An 18,701-nucleotide genomic window follows, 5' to 3' on the forward strand; every position below is an offset into this window, starting at 1 on the left:
CAGCAACCCGCGGCGTTTGTCAGTTGCCAAGTAACCGGGTGATAATTTAAGATGCAAAACACACACAAGTCAGACTTGTATTAGGCACTATAGTACCCCTGGCGGTGGATAAGCTTCGTTCACCCCTAAGCCGAGACTGCAGAGCAAGTTACTTTCTCATTGGACCAGTCGTTCTTTTGTCACGTCATCACACTCGCACGCATGCTCAGGGGATAAGAGGGAGGCAGTAGATTGGTTTGGCAGGTGCGTAGCTCTTACCGTAGTCTCAGCTTAAAGGGATACTCCGGTAATCTTTTTAGCTACCCTAACTACCGTATTTACTCACATAATGGTACCCACAATGGGTACGAATATTTTAGGCTCCGCGAGTCTCTAATTGCATCAAATTTAGCTAGCCGCCAAGCCAATGCTTTTTTTAGCCACCAAGCAGCCACGCCAAGCCAAGCCGCTCTCGTAATGGCCGCAAGTGCGTCGTTGCAGAAGTGACCAACCGTGGAACCGAGCGGTGCGCACACTTGATGAAGCTTGGGTCGAGGAATTGCCCAGCCCCGGACATTCTTCGCCTATCGGATGCGTTGATGCCAACAAACACGCCGCCGTCTGTGGTCCGCTTTCGGACAGCGAATTCGTGAAAGTGGTTAGGCCTAAAAGCGGTCGCGTTGCTCTTCGTGCCGAGTGAGCTTCGCAGTGTGCTTTTTCTTTGGCAAAACGCAAAGCGAAAGTGCCCTAAAAGGTTCGAAATTTATAAAGCATGGTCACTGTGGAGCGCTTCCGACCAGCCGCGGGTGCGCCTTCATCAGTGGAGACGTGCCACAGTACCCTGCCGTGCAATATTGGCACCTAGAATGCCAATTGCACAAAGTGTGGAAATGCAAAAATTTTACCTCACGCTCTGGAACAGAACCCCAAATATGTGTCAATTGTCAATTTATGCGAGCAAATACGGTATACCTTTGGAATCACTTGCCTTTACCCTTTTGGGTATACTATTACTACAGTGAAATTCAAAATACAGTATAGACCACTTACAACAGAACCGCTTATAATGCAGGACCGGGTATAACGCGGCTTTTTTAAACCACCGGTTCACCTCCCATAGAACTCCATGTAATTACATACCGCTTAAAATGCAGGCGCGCGAAGGGAAATACCGGTTATAGTACGGTTTCTGAAACAGCCCGCCGACCGCGCCGGCGCAGCGAGCACGCCTCCCTGTGCGACACTAGATAGCGGCGCTAGCCGCAAGCGGCACTCGCGGGGCAAGGAGGTTGCTCGAAGAAGCGAGGAGAAGCGAAGAGAGAAGCTTCAGTTGCCATAGCGACTGAGGGACGCACGCACGTGTCATTCACGTGCGCGCGTCCCTCCGCTGCGTTGGAAACGTTGAAAACAACCTCGACAGACCAATCGCAGGTCGAGGAGAAGTGTTCGTGTGCATTGCATGCCGGTCGCGGGGCAGCTTCTATCCGCAAACATGGCGTCAGTTGTCAATGTCGGCGTAGATGGCGTGGTGGAAGCTCATTGTTCCGCGTAAAAGCGCTATCTTTGACTGAATTTTCGTTGTGTGTCGCTATGATAACCCAGCACGTACCAGAAGGGAAGATCCATACTCGTGTGGCAATGTCGTAGCGGCACTCAAGACGGCAGAAACGCCCGTGTCGTCGTGTTTGTTTACTTCGACTACAGTGGTGCTTTCTAAGCATTTGTGTTTTCGAACATCGCCCGGATTTCTTATTTGGAGCATTTCATGCCTGCGCTCAAGTTGAAGGTATTACTGGCGCATACCGTATAAAGGATGCGAATTTTCACGCGTTTTCATCACCGGAGAAAAGTCATTAGGGTTAGCAATCCTGAACGCTCGCAATGTCCGTCCGCAACCCGCGACGCCGCTAGAAAACTGCGCCAGGCAGAAGTCGCTTATTTCTTTCAAAATGTGTGACACACTTGAGAGAGAAGTGTACTAGTCTGGTGAAATAGACTGTCCTCAAACTAAGCTTTATTTTTCATCTAACATAAAATAAATTCTTTTACAAAGGTAAGTTGTCTCATGGCATGTATTTTGGCCTGAAAAATTGATGTTTTGGTTATAGCGCGGTACCGCTTATAGTGCGGATTTTCGCGACTCCCGCGACATACGTTATATGCGGTCTACACTGTAGATGACTTGAAATCAGCGAGTGAAAATGATCCCGGAACACACATTAAAGCATGCCCGCGCCTTTCAGTGCCGTGGACGGCAGGCTTGCAGGTCGAGCGGGTAGTCTATAAATGGACTATGCCAATCATTCTGTTTCGTGCTACTGCACGATTGGTGGAGCTAGATTCCAAAGCATTCCTTTGACGAAACTGTAACCAATTGGGAACAATCTCTATAGTCCAAAGAGTGAACCTCTGCCTGGCGCCGAAGTCACTTTTCCATTGTTGCCAGTATATTTTCACTTTAAAAAGCATGGTGGACTGAAATTGTAAATTTAACAACTTCGTGAGAAAAATTCATTTTGGCCCAAAGTTCGGGTTACTATTTCAACCATGTTTGTTGGCGTGCTGAGCAAATTTTCAAGCAAATTACAAACACAAAAAAAAAAAAACAGTAGCTTTTTGAAGGGGAACGAGCTAGTGTTTGTCAGCAGCCAGCCGCAAATACACCAAGCAATCCATCCCCCGGGACGCTAAGCCACAGTCGCCTCAAGCACATTCAAAGCATGTTAGCTTCATGCATGTTGTGGGAGCCAAGTGTTCCCCGCATCCCTATCTAGGCCTAGCTCAGGCAGGCCGTGGGGCGTCACCATGTTGGGGCGTGTCCTGCACGCGAGGCGAGGCCGTATTCCCTTGCGGACGGCTCTCCCTCGCCCCTCTAGGGTGATTTGCCGAAGGCGTACCCCTCGGGATCTGGATACTTAGACACGTCCTCCCCTCCGGAAAGCCAACCTACATCAGACCACCCCAGGCACGTCCATTCCCACAGGCTATATAAGACGGCCCAAATCCAACGGGAGCGGCTCTCACTCGGGGAGACTGCTGGACGGAGCCTTCCTCTTTGTTACCGATCCTCCCCCTCCGCGATACTGTCAATAGCGGCAGCGCGGGCTCTGACAAAAGAGACAGCGCCGGTATTTCAGACATTGTTGGCCCTCGAGCAAAGTGTGGCATTATCATCAAATAAACGCGTCATTATCCGGACCGAAGGAACCTTCTGCGCTTATAAGTGGTACACCCAATGTTTACGCTTCGCACGTATATCCAGAAAGTCTTTGCGTGGACACCGCAACGGGACCGCTGTACAAGGAATGAACAGACCATCTTTTGTACGACATATTAGCAGCGTGGCCACCCGCGTGTATACACCAAACGTGTCCGCAGACTTCTTGCACGACCGACGTGCGGAAGCACGACCGACGTGCGGAAGCATCGTACGAGTGAGAAACCTGCCTCCGACAGCATTTGCAAACTCTTGAAAGGACGCGTCAGCCGCACGACTGCGGTTTAAAACGGTCCCCCGGCAACACCCGACAAGCTCTACGCTAGAAGGAGACCCACGATCCCATGCAGTCTTGGTGCAGGACACCTCGAGGCGCGTCGACTAATGGCTCACGGCGGAGGAGCGAGGGCACCCACCTGGTCTGTGACGTCGTAGGCCACGATGATCCCGTGCGCTCCTCGGTAGTAGCTCGACGTGATGGTGCGGAACCTCTCCTGTCCCGCCGTGTCCCACTGCAGGTAGACGGGCGAGGCTCAGTCACCCCCCACTCTCCGGAACAGAACCCCGACGAACTGTCGTTTATACCAGAACCTCTACGAGCAGACGACACCCAGAACACCCCCTCCCCCGTAAATAACATCATTAACAGTAGAGATGTTTCTCAGTGGGATGTTTCTGTTTGCAATCGAATGGTATAAACAAAGAGCCAACAGAATAAAAATATTGTAGGCAAAAGGTTGCCACCTTTCTCCTATTCAGTTTCCATTTGATGCATCCGCTTTCCCAACATTCCTGCGATTTCAGATTCTGTAGAGGTACTTTAGAGCTGTTCCATTGGGTGATAAGCTTTCATCCTCTGAACTCAATTCTGTTAGCTAGAAGTCTGAATTCGAAAAGCCGGCGCTCCAATCGCCACTACTGCCAGACCAGCAGACGTGTGAAGTGACCATATTGCATGTATCGAGTGCATGGAGCATCTAATTTTGTAACTCTAAATAGTTCCAGCAAAGCAAAGCACCCTACGAATACAGCGTTCATAGTTCTACCAACACCTCTCGCGATGCGCACGGTTTCGCGTTTGGGTGGGCACTTTCAAAGGTGTAATCACCGCCGTGAAGGTGATGACAGTCGGAGGGTTGGTGGAACAATTAAACTACCAATACGCTACCTCATCTACTCTAGACAAATGCCCCAAATGACAGCACGGAATGCTTTGTTACGAAAGACCCTACTTGCCGAAATTTAGCAGTTCGCCCGAACATGTCAGCACAACCATTTTAGTCGTCAATGTTTGTTTCAGGTTACACCCGAATGCCTGGTTTCAGGCTAAGCCTCCGTTGGCGTTCGGCGACTTTCATTAGCTTGAGAATCGCTACCTTCTTTTCTAGCATTATAGTTAAGGGGACACTGGCTAGAGGTCAAACTTTTGAACTACTCAAGTGATCGGAATGAAATTTGCAGGGGAGATTTAGCTTCAGATGTAGGTGTACTGTGCAAACTTTCAGCTCTCTAGGACAAATTTACATACCTGCATAGGATGATGTGTCACTTTTCATTAAGAAATCTATGATATGCAAATGAAGCTATTAAGCATCATTTTGACTGCTCGAATATAAAGTGGGGGTTATGGGACCTCGGGCTATCTAGTTTTAATAACTTAAATGTAAATATTTCAGGAAGAGTTATTACCTCAAACTGTGAGATGCATATCTGTCCTCTGTAAATTTTTGAAAACTCAGTTTTTTATCACTGAGGACTTCAACTTAAAACGAAATAAAGTAGATAGCCCAATTCCTGAGTAAATTTCAGTTCAGAAACATCTTGATTGTGGTATCAGAATACTTTCACCTTCGAACAAGAGATTCCTTTGTATCAAATTTGCAGCAAAAAGTGGAACTGAGAAAAATGCATTCAAACATTGAACTCCTTTACTTTGCTACTGCCTCACAATGTGTTGAAAATATTTTATATAAACTTAACTATTTGGCATATGGTTATCGAATTTGGTGTAAGGGTGTATAATTAGTTTCTAAAACTGAAAACCTCAAAATTAAAAACTGAATTTTTTCAAAAAAATTTAAAATTTAGGCCCATGTCCCCCCTTAAGTACTTTCAGCACTTTTTCGAGACACTTCACGGCAGCGGAAAAACAGATGGGGCCATGACGTCCAAGTCAGCAAAGTCCTAAAACACTATTCACCGAGGCGAGATGAAAGGCGCGAGTCCACGACTGCAATGGCGAATGAACAATGCAAAATGGCAACAAGGATGATAATGACAAGCAGTTAAGAGAAAAAAAAAGCCATATAGCATCACCTATTGGTAGGATTTATAAGTACTCAAGTAGTACTGCCAAACCAAGCCAACCCATAGACAGGCAACATAAAATCTAAAATGGCGGCCTCTCAATAATGTTTCCTGCTGATCGCCCGAGACTCCGAAAAATTAAACTTTTGAACTTGGAGCTGTCCGAAACATTGGTCGTGAATATGCACTTTTTCTATCGGGTAGGTCTCGGTTCCTCCTTTAGCTCCGAAATATCGAACCAGTACGAATTATCAGCATCCAAAAGATTGGTCGACAATTTTAGTTCTTGCTCCACAAGCAATAAAAAGAAAGAAAAATACACTGAGTAAGCCTAAACATTTATGCCTCCCACGTGAAATCAAGAGCAAGCACACGGCAACTTGGGCCCTCAGACATCCAAGGAAGAAATGAGAATCACAATAATCATCTCAATAGGGAAGATCATCATGCGAGCCCAAGCCGAAATTCGCAAGTGGCGGAGGCACAGACACTGCTCGAGTTATCCGAGAAAATGGAATACTTACAATCTGTAGCTTGATAGTTTTTCCTTCTAGCTCTATCGTCCGTATTTTCTGGAAGATTAAAAGAAAAGTCGAAGCATCACCACTGTGTCAATGGAGATTCTACGCCCAACCGGAAGCGTTCAAAATGCTGGGCTTTCGCGATGTAGCAATTTGGGCCAGTTGGTTCATGACCGTAGACAAACGCCGCGGAAAAAATAGACAGGGACAAGAAGTTGACGTAAACACTGGCGCCAGTGTTTACGTCAACTTCTTGTCCCCGTCTATTTTGTCGGCGCTTGTCTACAATGCTGTGCTTTCATTACGACATTTATGTGCAATCAAAGTAAAAGTTTGAAACAATGGAACCCATATAACTTTCTATGCAAAGGGCAACTATACTCAATTTTTATCAGTGAAAATGCCATGCTGCTCAGTTTAGAGTCATAAAGAAAGAGTGGACCTAGATTAGCCAGGGTCGGGCAGCACAGCCACTGTGGTGTTTCCGTGTGAAAATGTGTACGTAAAAAACCTTGCCATCCTATACTCCATTTCACGATAATTTCGCAAACTGGACGGCGTCTGAGCAAAGCATGTGAGAACACTCCATGGTCGAGGCCTGGAAGTCCTCATTACCGCCACAGCAGCAGGGCCGCCTGCTACAAAAAGTAGTTCTAGGCTTCTCTTTCTTGCAAGATTCCATTTCTATCGAGAATATATAAATACGGAATATTTATGAATTTAAGAGTTTCATAAAAGTGACGCCACATCCGTATCCGCTCCCTCATTCTTTCTCCTAGCAGCGCCGTGACCGTTGCCGCCATTCTTTCTTTGTTTCACTCAACCGGTCGCACTTCGGTTGTAGACCGTAACACTACACGACACAAAGGAAGGACGAAAGCATGTTAATTTTCAACGATACTTAATTCAGATCGACCTTTTTCTAAGAACATTGTAGCTTTACAATGCGGTTTGAACGATCGCAGCCGTGTAATTGATTGCTTCCACTCAAAACATAGCCATGGCATTAGCACTCTCCACAGATTAGCAAGTAGATTGATCGCAGGGTTGTGTCGTGAACTGTTCCCAAAAAGCTCGCTACTCTAGCGAACGTACGGCAATTTTGCGGAGGTGGACATTCGTCCAAAGTGGGTTGGCTTTGTAGCAGACGACTTGGCCAGCAGACAACCGCCAGCTCCCGCGAGCCTCTCATCTGTCACAATCCTCGCTCCGACGCTCTTATTGGTTCGCAGTGGCCGTAGCCGCCACAGTTCCCAAAATTATAGTGAAACGAAGTATAGAATGCCATGTCTGCATGCACATTCCAGGAACATAGTCGAACCAGGCCTCAAAGGTAAAGTTACAACTCCCATCACTCTCACCATAGCTCTAGTTTGAGGAAAATCGCAGGCTCTTGTAAGGGTTTCCTACAATAGCACATCCCATCTCTGGTTAGAAATGGGCCATGCTCGCTAAGTATGGCCTACTTCTTAGGCCAGTTGAAAGTTTGGTGATGAAATTGCGAAGCTTTTAACCGAGGACGACAGCTGAAACATGCCACATTTGGCCCCAATAGCAACTGTAGTACCGCGGGCTTTGCAAGCAGCTGTGAACTCGACTCAGACAGCCAAGGGAACAAAGGGGTAGAATCACAGGCAATCATTCCCAAAACTCGTTTGTCATCATGTTCAAGTTTCACAGCCACCTGTATTTATCAGCCAACAAGGTAACTAGTATGCAAAAAAATAGCTTTTAAGAAAATTACCAGCAGCAGACAATTCTTTGAAAACAGGATTTCGTATGCCTACCATACTACGCAAAAAGATAATGTCTAAATCCATTAGAAAGATCTTGTTTAAAGTTGTCATTGAGCACTTATTACCACAAAAAAAAAAAAAAAAAAATCAAGATTAAAAATGGACCCCCCAACTCAGGAGGTTGAAATTTTAGGTTTTACCCAACAAAATTTCAAAGCAGTTACCCAAAAACTTCCCAGTTGCTGAAAAGAAGTTGGTGTTGTTGAATCCGCAGAAAGAGAGCAAGACCTGAAATCTCCACCCAGTTTTAACACCCCTCCTTCCAACACGTTCCTGGAGGCAACTCCGGGAATGCGTCAGAAGACTTGGGCGGCCACTTGGCAGTACACAAAGGGAGTAAGCAAAGGAAGACATCTAAAGAAAAAAACGAGCAAACTTACAAAATCAACACCAATTGTGCTGATGTAGCTTTCTGTGTAGGTGTCGTCCTGAAAGCAAAAAAAATAAAAAATATTGTTACGAAAGAAAACAAAAACAGTCTATTAATCACATCTATCCAGAAGCACTAGGAGAGTCATCTTCAGAGCCCCCTCGGCATGTCGCATCCTTGCAGAGCATAGCACTCCTCTCAAAGGACGCGGCGTATGCATTCACACGAGCTAAACATTTTCGGTCATCTCAACACGGTCATTTCAAAGCACCATCCGAATTTCGGCGACTTTATACCACAAGATGCACCATGTTGCTAAGCTAGAAGACTGTCCAACCCATTAATCAAGTACTGCACATTTTGGTTGGGAGAAACTGCCTCAGAACAAGTAAAATAGAAGGTAGCCACAACCATGCCACTAAAACAAGTCCCGTAAAAGCCCCACAATGATACAAAAATAAAGAACATTAGTGTTTTACATCTTGTCACGTGTATTTCACTCTTTGTTCCCAACCCCCCCCCCCCCCCCTCGCCCCACCTCCCCAAGCATAAACTTTCTGAACCTGCCATTAACAACAGTTTCCACAGAATAAATACCCAATCTGCACATAAGCCCCCTCAACTCTCTCGCTTCTGCACGACTGCCCAATAGCATAGAAATAGCTGCGCAGCCCATCTCCATGCTGCCTTCCTTTATAGTCCGATAGTTGGCCCCCACATAAAAACACACACCCCTCCACCTATTTCGCCCGCCATCTAAGTCTTCGAAGACATTTCCTTGGGGTCCAACACTTGGTACTAATAAGGTCCCTGAAGGAGTTTCCAGTCTACTACAAATCAACATTTTGACACCAGTCAGCGGCTACTGCCACCTCTGTTCTCAGGATAAGAAATGGTGTTAAGGCAAAACGAACGCCGTCCGCTTTTTGTCGCGTCCCTGGGAATTCATCTCCCCGAGTGCATGGCAGTTTCGTATCTTATGCCAGGCTTACCAGACGGCAGCTCAGACATCCAAGAAAGAAGTGACTCTCAGAGCAGTCAAGTCAAAAAGAGTGTCATCATGTCTGCCGTCAAGCCCAGAATAGGAACACGTTCGAGCAATATCCCATTTAAGTACTATTCCTGGCACTTACATCATTAAGCCCACGTGCTACGCAAAATGCAATGCACCGTCAACTGGAAGAACATGCACGAGGACGCAACTTCCGAGACAATCGTCTGCAGAATGTTCGAAGAAACAAAGCTTGCAGAAATAGCGACACCAGACTGCCAATCAACTTTTTATTCAGCAGTGCTACGAAAAATTGGCAGCAACCTTTATCTCTAGACAAATAATTAAATTCAGTACTTAAGATGAGATCATTTAAGATTATTTAGAACACTTTAAACAGTCCATTCTGGGAGTGAACAACATTTATTTTTATCAAATTCCCCGACATATTGAACAGGAAAACTAAACGGCGGTTTCCTGTGACATTAATTTTCCCACTAAATTTAGCGGAGAAAGTGAATTAGTGTATAGACCTTTTCATTTCAGTAGTTCCCCGATTGTCCGGTAGAAGAGGCGCAGGCGCACTCGCCGCCATGAGGTTGCTTCAATTTGGTTGGTTTCCGTTTTGACGTGCACGTGATCGTGTCACTGTTTCATGCCATTTGCGCTTAATTTTGCGATACTTCTTTCGTGTAGCACACAGCGAATGAAACAATGGTGCCAAGTCACTTGGAGAACCATGAAATGGCTTCGAGTCCAAATTGCAAGCACTTTCTCGAACACCAGATGAGACGGATTACGTCCATCGTTAATTTCGGCCAGGTTCGGCGGTGAAACAACTGCGCCGACGTACAGGGAAGATAACTATCGCCCGCAACCGTACCTCCGGACGCTAGTTTCCAAAAAAATAAATAAATAAAGAGCAGGAATGCTCTGGCTCCAGCAAGCGCTTTGCCTGCCGCGGGCTCTGGCTGCCCATGCTCCGAGTGGTATGGAAGGGCTCGCGTTCAAGTCAGATTCGACCACTCATCTTATATTGCAAGAGACTATAATGCACGAGTGCTTAGAGAAGCAGATCCACGGCATGATTAACAATGTGCTGAATCGCAAAAAACAGAGGAAGTGACAAGTTCACTGCTCGAAGTTGGGGCTTCGTTCACACCTACTTTGTGAACTTTGCAGACTAGAAAAATCTCCTATAATGAAGTAGATAATATAATACAAAGAAGTGTTATTCTCCCAGCCTGTTTTATTTAAACAAACAAGTTCCCGAGAAATACTTTGATAGGCTAAACTAGGCAGACTAGAAAATTTCTTTAAAGTACTCATTAACAGGATCTCACAATATTGGCCCAATGAAAAAGGCTATTTGTTATATGGACATTTACTTACGACATTCTCAAGGTATGAGATAAGCGACAGGCCCCTCGAATGAAGTCTGACATTCATCTTCCATAAGTGTTGCCAGAAGAAATTAAAGGGCACGAAAAAAGTCATCTCCGGTACGTTTGGCATTCAAGTCGAGCGCCAGGCACCCCACCATGGACCTGTGTAGAAAGCTCTACACTGACTTGAACCGATGCGCTTTGTAAATTTCAGCGTCGCCAGCTACTAAAATTAAATTCCTACTCGCCGTCGGCAACGCTGCTCTAGGGCCATTTTCATGCAGACCGATTCTTTTCGTTGTCACATATTGTGCACCCCAGGCACTCAAGCTATCTGCGACAGTTTCTTACACGGGGAGTACCAACCTTTGTGTTGAAATGAAGTGTACTTTTTATCTTAAGAAAATCATTTAAGAGCGTAAGACTGTAGACATGCGATTAATTAAGCATGGCATAGTTTCTTGGAATTCATAGACCGATCAGGAAAATGTTTATATCGCAAAAGACAATTAAGAACACCAAATAGATGTAGGTGTGATATTGTAAACAAACAAATTGCCTGATATTAATGTACCATTATTCCTAGCTTCAGAAAAAAATTCAAATTAAAAGTTTGTTCTCTATCTTGTTCACGAGTTCACCCACATAATCAAAAACCACTCTTTTCAATCTGCTATAAATACAAAACATGATGCGCTCTCCAGAAACGCACGTGGTTATTGACATTGAGTATTTTGTCACCTTTTTTGAGATCCTAAATGTGCAATGATACATTCACTTACATTGTGCTTCCTTCCTACTGTAAATGTTCCACCAATATTACTCAGCAAACCTGAGTTCTCACAAGTTATTGATCTTCGAACAGCAGTGTCCATGAGCATTAACACTGATTCATGAGCACAAAGAGCCTCTTCACATGTAGTCGGCATGCCGATGATAGAAGTAACAACGTTACGGACTTAACTGCAGAAATCGTGCACATGCAGATAGTTTATGGACTAAGGTAAGACATGCGGTAAAACGCGACAAAAAACAAACACTCAAAGTATCTGCCAAGGCACGGAAAGGAGGGACTGGAGTGACGTGTTGAAGCAACCTAATGGCGGCCGCATCAAGTGATTCCAAGATGGCAGCGCCCATGCGGCGGAGGGTGAAAAGGTTAATATATAGGGTACATGACATCAATTTTTTCTGCTCAATTTAGCGGGGGAACTGAATTGGTGTATACATCACATGCCCTAAATACCACTTCAGTTTCCCCGCTAAATTCAGCGGGCGAAGGACGGACAGAAAATTTTGAGATAAAGACGGGAAGGGGGGGGGGGGGGGGGGGGGGGGGGTAAAGCTGAAGGCATTTTATGCTTTAATACACGATTTAACAGTGGCAGCCAAACTTCCGCTGACCCATCTAAAATAATTGCGCGTGCTTTGCAGGTGGTAATGGCAAGCCGCATGCAGGAAAAAGCAGTGGCAGTGGCCTTCAGGATCACATTTTGTGGCTCTCACTTTTTTTTTTGGTCAACTCTTCAAGTGGCAACCTGTGACCGAACCAAGAGAGCTCTACACCTCAGGCAAGTCCTTCGCACTGGTTGAACGAATGCCGACCACTGCAGGTACTGCCCACCAGTTGGTGCACCAAAAGCAACCTACACCTCTGGTTAGAGCTTGCTCAACATTTCTTAAATTTATGAGACTGACCCGAGCACTACCAAAGGACGAGATGACACCGACAAACCCCACGTGGGTAGTGGAATTAAAGTTTGGGGGGTTTCCACGCCAACCAACCAAGGCCTAATAGACCCCCTCTGGGGCTGGTAGAGTGCTGCCAAACCTCAGTTCAACGCACCCACACTAGGTCTCCATCATGTTGCAAACACCTCTACTATAGCCGGTGACTGGTCAAGAATGAAGTGGAAGCACCTCCCACCCAATTTCACTTCAGCGAAGCGAACGATGGAGAAGAGGTCGCCTCCTCTCCAGCGTTCGCTCGACTAAAGTGGAAAGAGGTGGGAGGAGCTTCCACTTCGTTCAAGGAGTTTTAATTAGATGTATCGTGTGCTGTATGGTAGCTGTGTAAAATATCCCACTGCATGATTGAAAAAAAGAAAAAAGTAACAAAGGGGCAAATGAACAAATCTTTGAATTAGAAAATGTGTTGCTCACCTCCGGCCAACATGCACTTCCCCACACTGGCAACAGCCTCCCTTCGATTTAAAGACAGCATCCGAGCCAAACAAAAACTGCCACATCCCTTGGCAACAACTCACCGCAAACCTCAGCAGGAGACAGGACTTGCCCACCCCCGAGTCACCGATAAGCAGTAGCTTGAATAAATAATCGCTGAAACGAGGCAACAGAGAACATGTCAACGCACAGACATTCCAGAACGGTCCGTGCAAACACTATTAAGCAGTCCGACGTCGACACACAAAATGCCGAATGAAGCTCGCGGATTGGACAATGTGTCGCCGATTAGCTTGTGCTGAGTAACGATCAGTCAGGCTTGTGGCCAATACGCCCCGCAAGTGTTCCAAAAGGAGTCTTTGGCGCATTGGAAGGCAAGCAATCATCTAAACGGAATGCCAATCAAAGCACAACATAGAGAATGCGCAGGGAATGAGAGATGACGAGGCAGCCAAACCTGCGCCGTCATTGGTCATGGGGAAACAAAAGCATGTGGGCCTTTGGAGGTCAACAAAGGCTCAAGTTACACAAAGAGCAACAAACATACATGGCAGATTATATGGCAACAAAAATCGTAACAATGGCCAGAGCACATCATAACCTTTGACCATTGCCAACTTGGGTGCTGGGCTATGAACGATGGTGGTACAATTAGAAAGAATGACAGCTTGTTCTGGCTAAGAGTTGAGAGGGCAAAATCTGCCCGAATTTCTTTGTTTTTTCTGTAACAGTTGCATGCATTCCTTGAGCCAAGATTGAATACATCTCACATAATGTTAGATTGTATTTATTTAACATTTACCACAATAAAGACTTCATTGCACCTTTGGAGGTCTCACTTTATGCACCTTAGAATCCAGACACCGCAATTTATGTCAACACTTCGCTATCACCACTGCAGCTTGCCAAATGCTATCACAATGTCATCACAAAAGCACTCACATTTATGACACCCCACCACCACCACCTAGAGCTAATCAAATTTCTGCTTAGAAGGGATCTTAAGATGGAATCCTACACAGTTTCATGTGTCTAAAAACCTGCCCTCTTCAAATACTAGATGTACCAGTATTGCCTCCGGCATAACTTAGCTCACCAACTGCACATCTTTTTCTTATCTTATGCTGGGCTTATGGGACGGCAACTCAGACATCCAAGGAAGAAGTGACTCTCAGAACAGTCAAGTCAGGAACAGTGTCATCATGTATGCCTTGAAGCCCAGGTAAGAACATGTATGATCAGTGGCTCACTTAGGTAGCATTCCTAGCAATAACCTTACTTAACCCCACAGTACACATCCCCAACTAGAAAAACAAAACCTACCAACATTAACATGGGGAACTTCGAAGGAGATCCTCTGCAACCACACAAAGAAAAAAGCTTGGGAGTAACACCTGGCGCTAGGCTGTCACTCAACCTCACGTGTCGAGATATATGCGAATAAAAAACAAGATTGTGCAGGTCGTCCTAAATCACAAGCCAGACACGCATTTAAACATAAGGCAGCAGTTTTACAAGTCCCACAACCCTTTAGTCGTGAGCTCTAACACGAGGGCATTACTCCTACAGTCCACCGTTCCTTTGTCCACTACTTCCCAACCGGTCTGTCGCCACCCTACGTAACCTTTGAATCAAACTCAGCAAGTTTGTCAAGCAGGATCCGTCTAGGGAAACTTCTGACTAGGCTTTCAATTCCAGGTTGACAGACAGGTATGCGCTTCAAGGACGACACGCTCTACATTCTGCACACGGACACCCGAGTGTCACGGCGTGCCCGGTGAAGTGATGTGGCATCAGAGATATCGAATCCAGAGTTAGGTCGATCTCCGAGCACGCAGCTTATCGTAGCGGACTCGCGAAGCACGCGGTCGCCTTGCGACATCGCTTGAGCTCTCAGCGAGCGACGCAGTCTGACATCCCGCCGTGATCACAACGCTTGAACGTTGCGCAACTTTGTAATTTTTATGTAACGTTATTTTTTTGTCGGTCATTTATTTTTAATTTAACAAAGCGAACAGTACGGTAGCCTCCGCCGAGTTGAATGCTCCCCTGCGCAAGTTGCGTCATTCCGTCCGATCTGTCGAGTGAACCACAAACACGTTGAGTTTATAATTGCCTAAAGTACAACTATCTCAGCGACAAGCCCTTGATACAGGCTAAACGACTGGTAGGGTCGAGAACCACCCCACACATTAGGCCTAGTCTGGGTCAGCTGCTTCGGAAATGCGTGCACGGAAGAGATAAAAACCAATTTTTTCACGCTTTTCAAAAATGTATACTAGCCACCGTATGGCACTACGAGGAACAGGAAATAGCATACAACACCGTAAGACAAAGGTATGGACCATTGAACAATGAAAGCACATCGGAGTGGCCGACGCTTGTCCCGTGCCATAACAAGGGGCTTTTGTTATCACAATAGCCCAGATGACGCCCCACAAAGATGGGGCGTACTTTGGAAAAGTACTTCCTTTTACCGTTCGGCTACAAATGTAGTCTGTTTCTGGCTTAGGTGGCAACTATCAAAGGACCAGCCCGAGAACACCCAAAATCTGGCAGTCGTCGAGTCAAATCGACGGGTGCTTTCACAACTTTGCAAAATCCGTAACTCGACGTAAAAATAAAAAGAAAAGCGCTTGCCAAGTCTCGCGTCACTTGAAAGGCGAACATTCGCCTACACACGTCTTCAAATATGCAAAGACATACTTCGAAGGTAGGTGGAAAGGATACGTCACGATTTAAGACGAGTTTTTTCCTGCGCTGCGAGCTAGGCTTAGCAACAACGACAAGTTGGCAGCGTCAGGAACGTCGACAGGGGGTACAAACGCGCTTCACTTACTATTCCGGATTCATCGTGGACATTTTGGTTGTATCGGGCTTCTTTAGCGGCGTGGAACTGGTAACTTTGGAGCCTGTATTGGTGCTTTTTGAGTCAGATCTTGCGGTTCCGGAAGTTCACAATATGGCTGCCTCCACCCTCTGGCCAACAGCGGAATCTCGGGCCGTGGAATCGGCGAATGACGTCAGCCCACGCGACGTGGCGAAAAGGTGGCGCCAGCTGGCGGCCACATCGGATAAAAGTGACATTTTTCCGGATTGCTTCAGGCCAGAGACTCTCTCCAAAAATTCAGACTGGTCGAGAACGAATAAGCGTGCAGATATTTCTAAGATTTAAAACATTGTAATGTTTTGATCAAACTGGTTTGAAGAAAGCGGAGAGGGTCCGAAGACGATGCCTACAGAAGTGTCATGTGTCTTCGGCCCATGTGTCTAATGTAAATATTTTTATTAATCAACAAGCATTCTCGGCGTCTAAGTAAACTATTTAGTGAACGTTTTCACTTTATTGCCAAGCGCCAAAAAGCCAATTAGTAGTGCATGTTGTACCCAAGAGATGGCGCCACCATTCAGCATGCGGCTGACTTGGAGCTCACGGCGCAAATTTTGAATTTGCGAAATCGTTATTCCTAGAATTTTCCGTTCTTAGCTGAAGGACTCTATGAGCCGAATATGCTGCGAAAAATTGACGAATTTTGCCCGGCGACTTTTTCCCTGCGCGTGGCATCAGCACCAGCGCCGGATGGCTGCGGCCCTAGGCCCCAGGCAGTGCCGGCCGCCCTACACCATCAAGCGCCCTGGGCGAACCAGGCGAACTCCAGCCGCTCCAGCCGTAGCGCCTTCCAACCCCCCCCCCCCCCCCCCCCCCTTTTTTTTTTTTTATGCGCACCCCCGGCGCGCCCCCTTTGGTGGTGCCCTGTGCGACCGGGTCTCTCACCCCTAGAGCCGGCCCTGGCCCCAGGCTCTAAGGGTCCCGTGCTGGCCCCTGGGAATGTGAAAATGTTAGTTGTTTTCCATTTGAAACAGCGCACCTTTCCAAGAAACACTCGACCCCAGGGGCAGCAAACTGTTTTCAAGCCCATTCACTGGATTTGAGGCTAGACTCCCACCGTCGTCCCTGTTAACCCTAACCGAGTGGACTGTGATTTCGGTAGGCGCAGCCTGCGTAGGCGCAGTTTCAAACACTGCTGGCGGCTAAATTCTTGCCTTTACCCACTGTTTTTTTTTTTTTTTTTTTTTTTTTTTTTTTGTGTTTCATGCTGCAGGTATTTTTCCCAGGTCACTGAGAAAGCAATCTACCACATTTGAAAAAAAAAAAAAAAAAAAGCAATAGAAAAACCTATAAACTATTTTTGTTGGGTACGCACGCGACAGAATGAATGCGACTAGAATGTATAGTTATAATTTTTTGTATTTTTTTTTACGATAAGTTTTGACGGCGCCGCGCGATTCGCCGCATGTCAAACGACAAAGCGCTTAGCTGTCAAAAATAAATTACAACAGAAGAGAGCCGAAAGACATGCATTTTTCACGCTCACAAATAACGTGTTTACCGATGGGCAGGACACGGACATACAATTTAGAAAGTGTTAACATTCGAACAATATATCGTACGTACCACACGATGCGGCGTTATCCGAAAAGAATTTATTTGAGAAAGATCTCAAATAACACAGTCACAGTCAACGACAGTCACATAGGACGGAATCTAAGATGACTTCGTTTTGGGGAGAACTTCCTTTTTTCACAACAGCACCAAGGCAAAGGAACGAACGCGACTGACCCGTTTCCCACCCCAACCCGGACAACTATTTTTGGAAAAAACGTTTAAAGTGCAGGCGAGCTGGTGTAAGTTATACATGATGATTGAAAACCTGAGACTGTGGTTTGAAAAACGGAAACTCGTGAAGTAGAAAGAAAAAGGGACAGACAACGTTGAGACGTTGTCTGTTCCTTTTTCTTTCTACTTCATGAGTTTCCGTTTTTCAAACCACAGTCTCAGGTTTTCAATCATCATATATTTTTGGAGATGACTGAGGATTCTACGCGGATTATCTCTGGGAGAAGGGAGAACAATGTTCACAAAATCGCGTCGAGGGTCGTTTGACGTCCTTCACCTCCTTCCTTTCCTGTGAATGTCGAGCAGAAAATCTTGAATGGCAGGCACTTACCAGCCTTCTATCTGGCAGTGGAAGATAATACAGAAAGGGTACCCAGCACGGATAAAAAAAATTAGGTGGAAACTTTAAAGAGGGGTTAGAAAACGTCGAATGCAAAACCGCAAAAACGTAGGTAGAGAACCGCACTAAGCGGGTCTTCACAGTCCATGAGAGCGGCAGAAAATTTATAGCTGATAGAGCGTGTGAGATTCGCACCAGCCGTAAAGCACTGAATAATATTTCGCATCCAGTGCTTTAACCAGCCGCGTCAGCATCAGCAACATGGCGGCGACCTAGGAGCGTTTTTTTGGAAACGTAAGGAACACTCAGAAGGGCCCCTGACGCAATGGCCTCCTCATTCCTTTTTCCTTTTTTTTTTTTTTTCTCAACAGGGAAACAAGGATGCAATGAAGTTTCCGTCTCCATACAAGTTTGCGTTTGTGAGCTCGTCGTACAAGAACGTGCCAGAGCAACAAAATGTAAAAGCGCCTTGTTAGATGGGGCAAAGCTGTCGACACAGGCGGTCCCTTTGAGGTCTTTTCTAATTGAAGCTCGATGGAAGCACAGTCATAGAGTTCTCTTTCGTACCGTGGCCCCCTTGGCGTGTTTTACGGACAATGGTGGGCCTGGAGCTAAGCAAGTGTTGCCAAAGAAAGACTAATCGATCAATACAGATGGTTCAAACATCTCCATATGGCGCTTATTCCAGAACGACAGGTTTAGAACAAGTGCCCGTAAATCTTCCGGACACCATCTCTATAACCACCGACAAATAGGCGTTTCGAGGAGCCGGCTTTAGAGACACCCCTCAACAGTTTTTAATGGGCACTGATTACAAACAAGTGCTTTAGAGTCTGTGTCTGGTCTTCCAGAGCGACTGGACAATCTCCCTCCCACCGACTGATGAGAATACTGCTATGGTTTCCCCAACCCCTAAGACCGCCACCACCATCA

At 46.1% G+C, this 18,701-nt stretch overlaps 1 protein-coding gene across 1 annotated transcript in view; it reads right to left on the reverse strand.

The window, feature by feature from the left end:
* Positions 1-15,813, reverse strand: part of LOC8051726 (ras-related protein Rab-1A) — a 28,294-nt gene extending 12,481 nt beyond the window's left edge. The window contains exons 1-5 of the mRNA XM_029982489.4: positions 15,590-15,813; positions 12,834-12,906; positions 8,201-8,248; positions 6,028-6,075; positions 3,613-3,708 (exon numbers count right to left, since the gene is read on the reverse strand). Coding sequence (XP_029838349.1) covers positions 3,613-3,708; positions 6,028-6,075; positions 8,201-8,248; positions 12,834-12,906; positions 15,590-15,612 — 288 coding nt within the window. The 5' untranslated portion in view covers positions 15,613-15,813. The remainder of the gene's footprint in view (positions 1-3,612; positions 3,709-6,027; positions 6,076-8,200; positions 8,249-12,833; positions 12,907-15,589) is intronic.
* Positions 15,814-18,701: the final 2,888 nt, after the last annotated feature.

Source organism: Ixodes scapularis, unplaced genomic scaffold (assembly GCF_016920785.2).
Source record: "Ixodes scapularis isolate PalLabHiFi unplaced genomic scaffold, ASM1692078v2 PGA_scaffold10__122_contigs__length_95168666, whole genome shotgun sequence".
NCBI classification, from domain to species: domain Eukaryota; kingdom Metazoa; phylum Arthropoda; class Arachnida; order Ixodida; family Ixodidae; genus Ixodes; species Ixodes scapularis.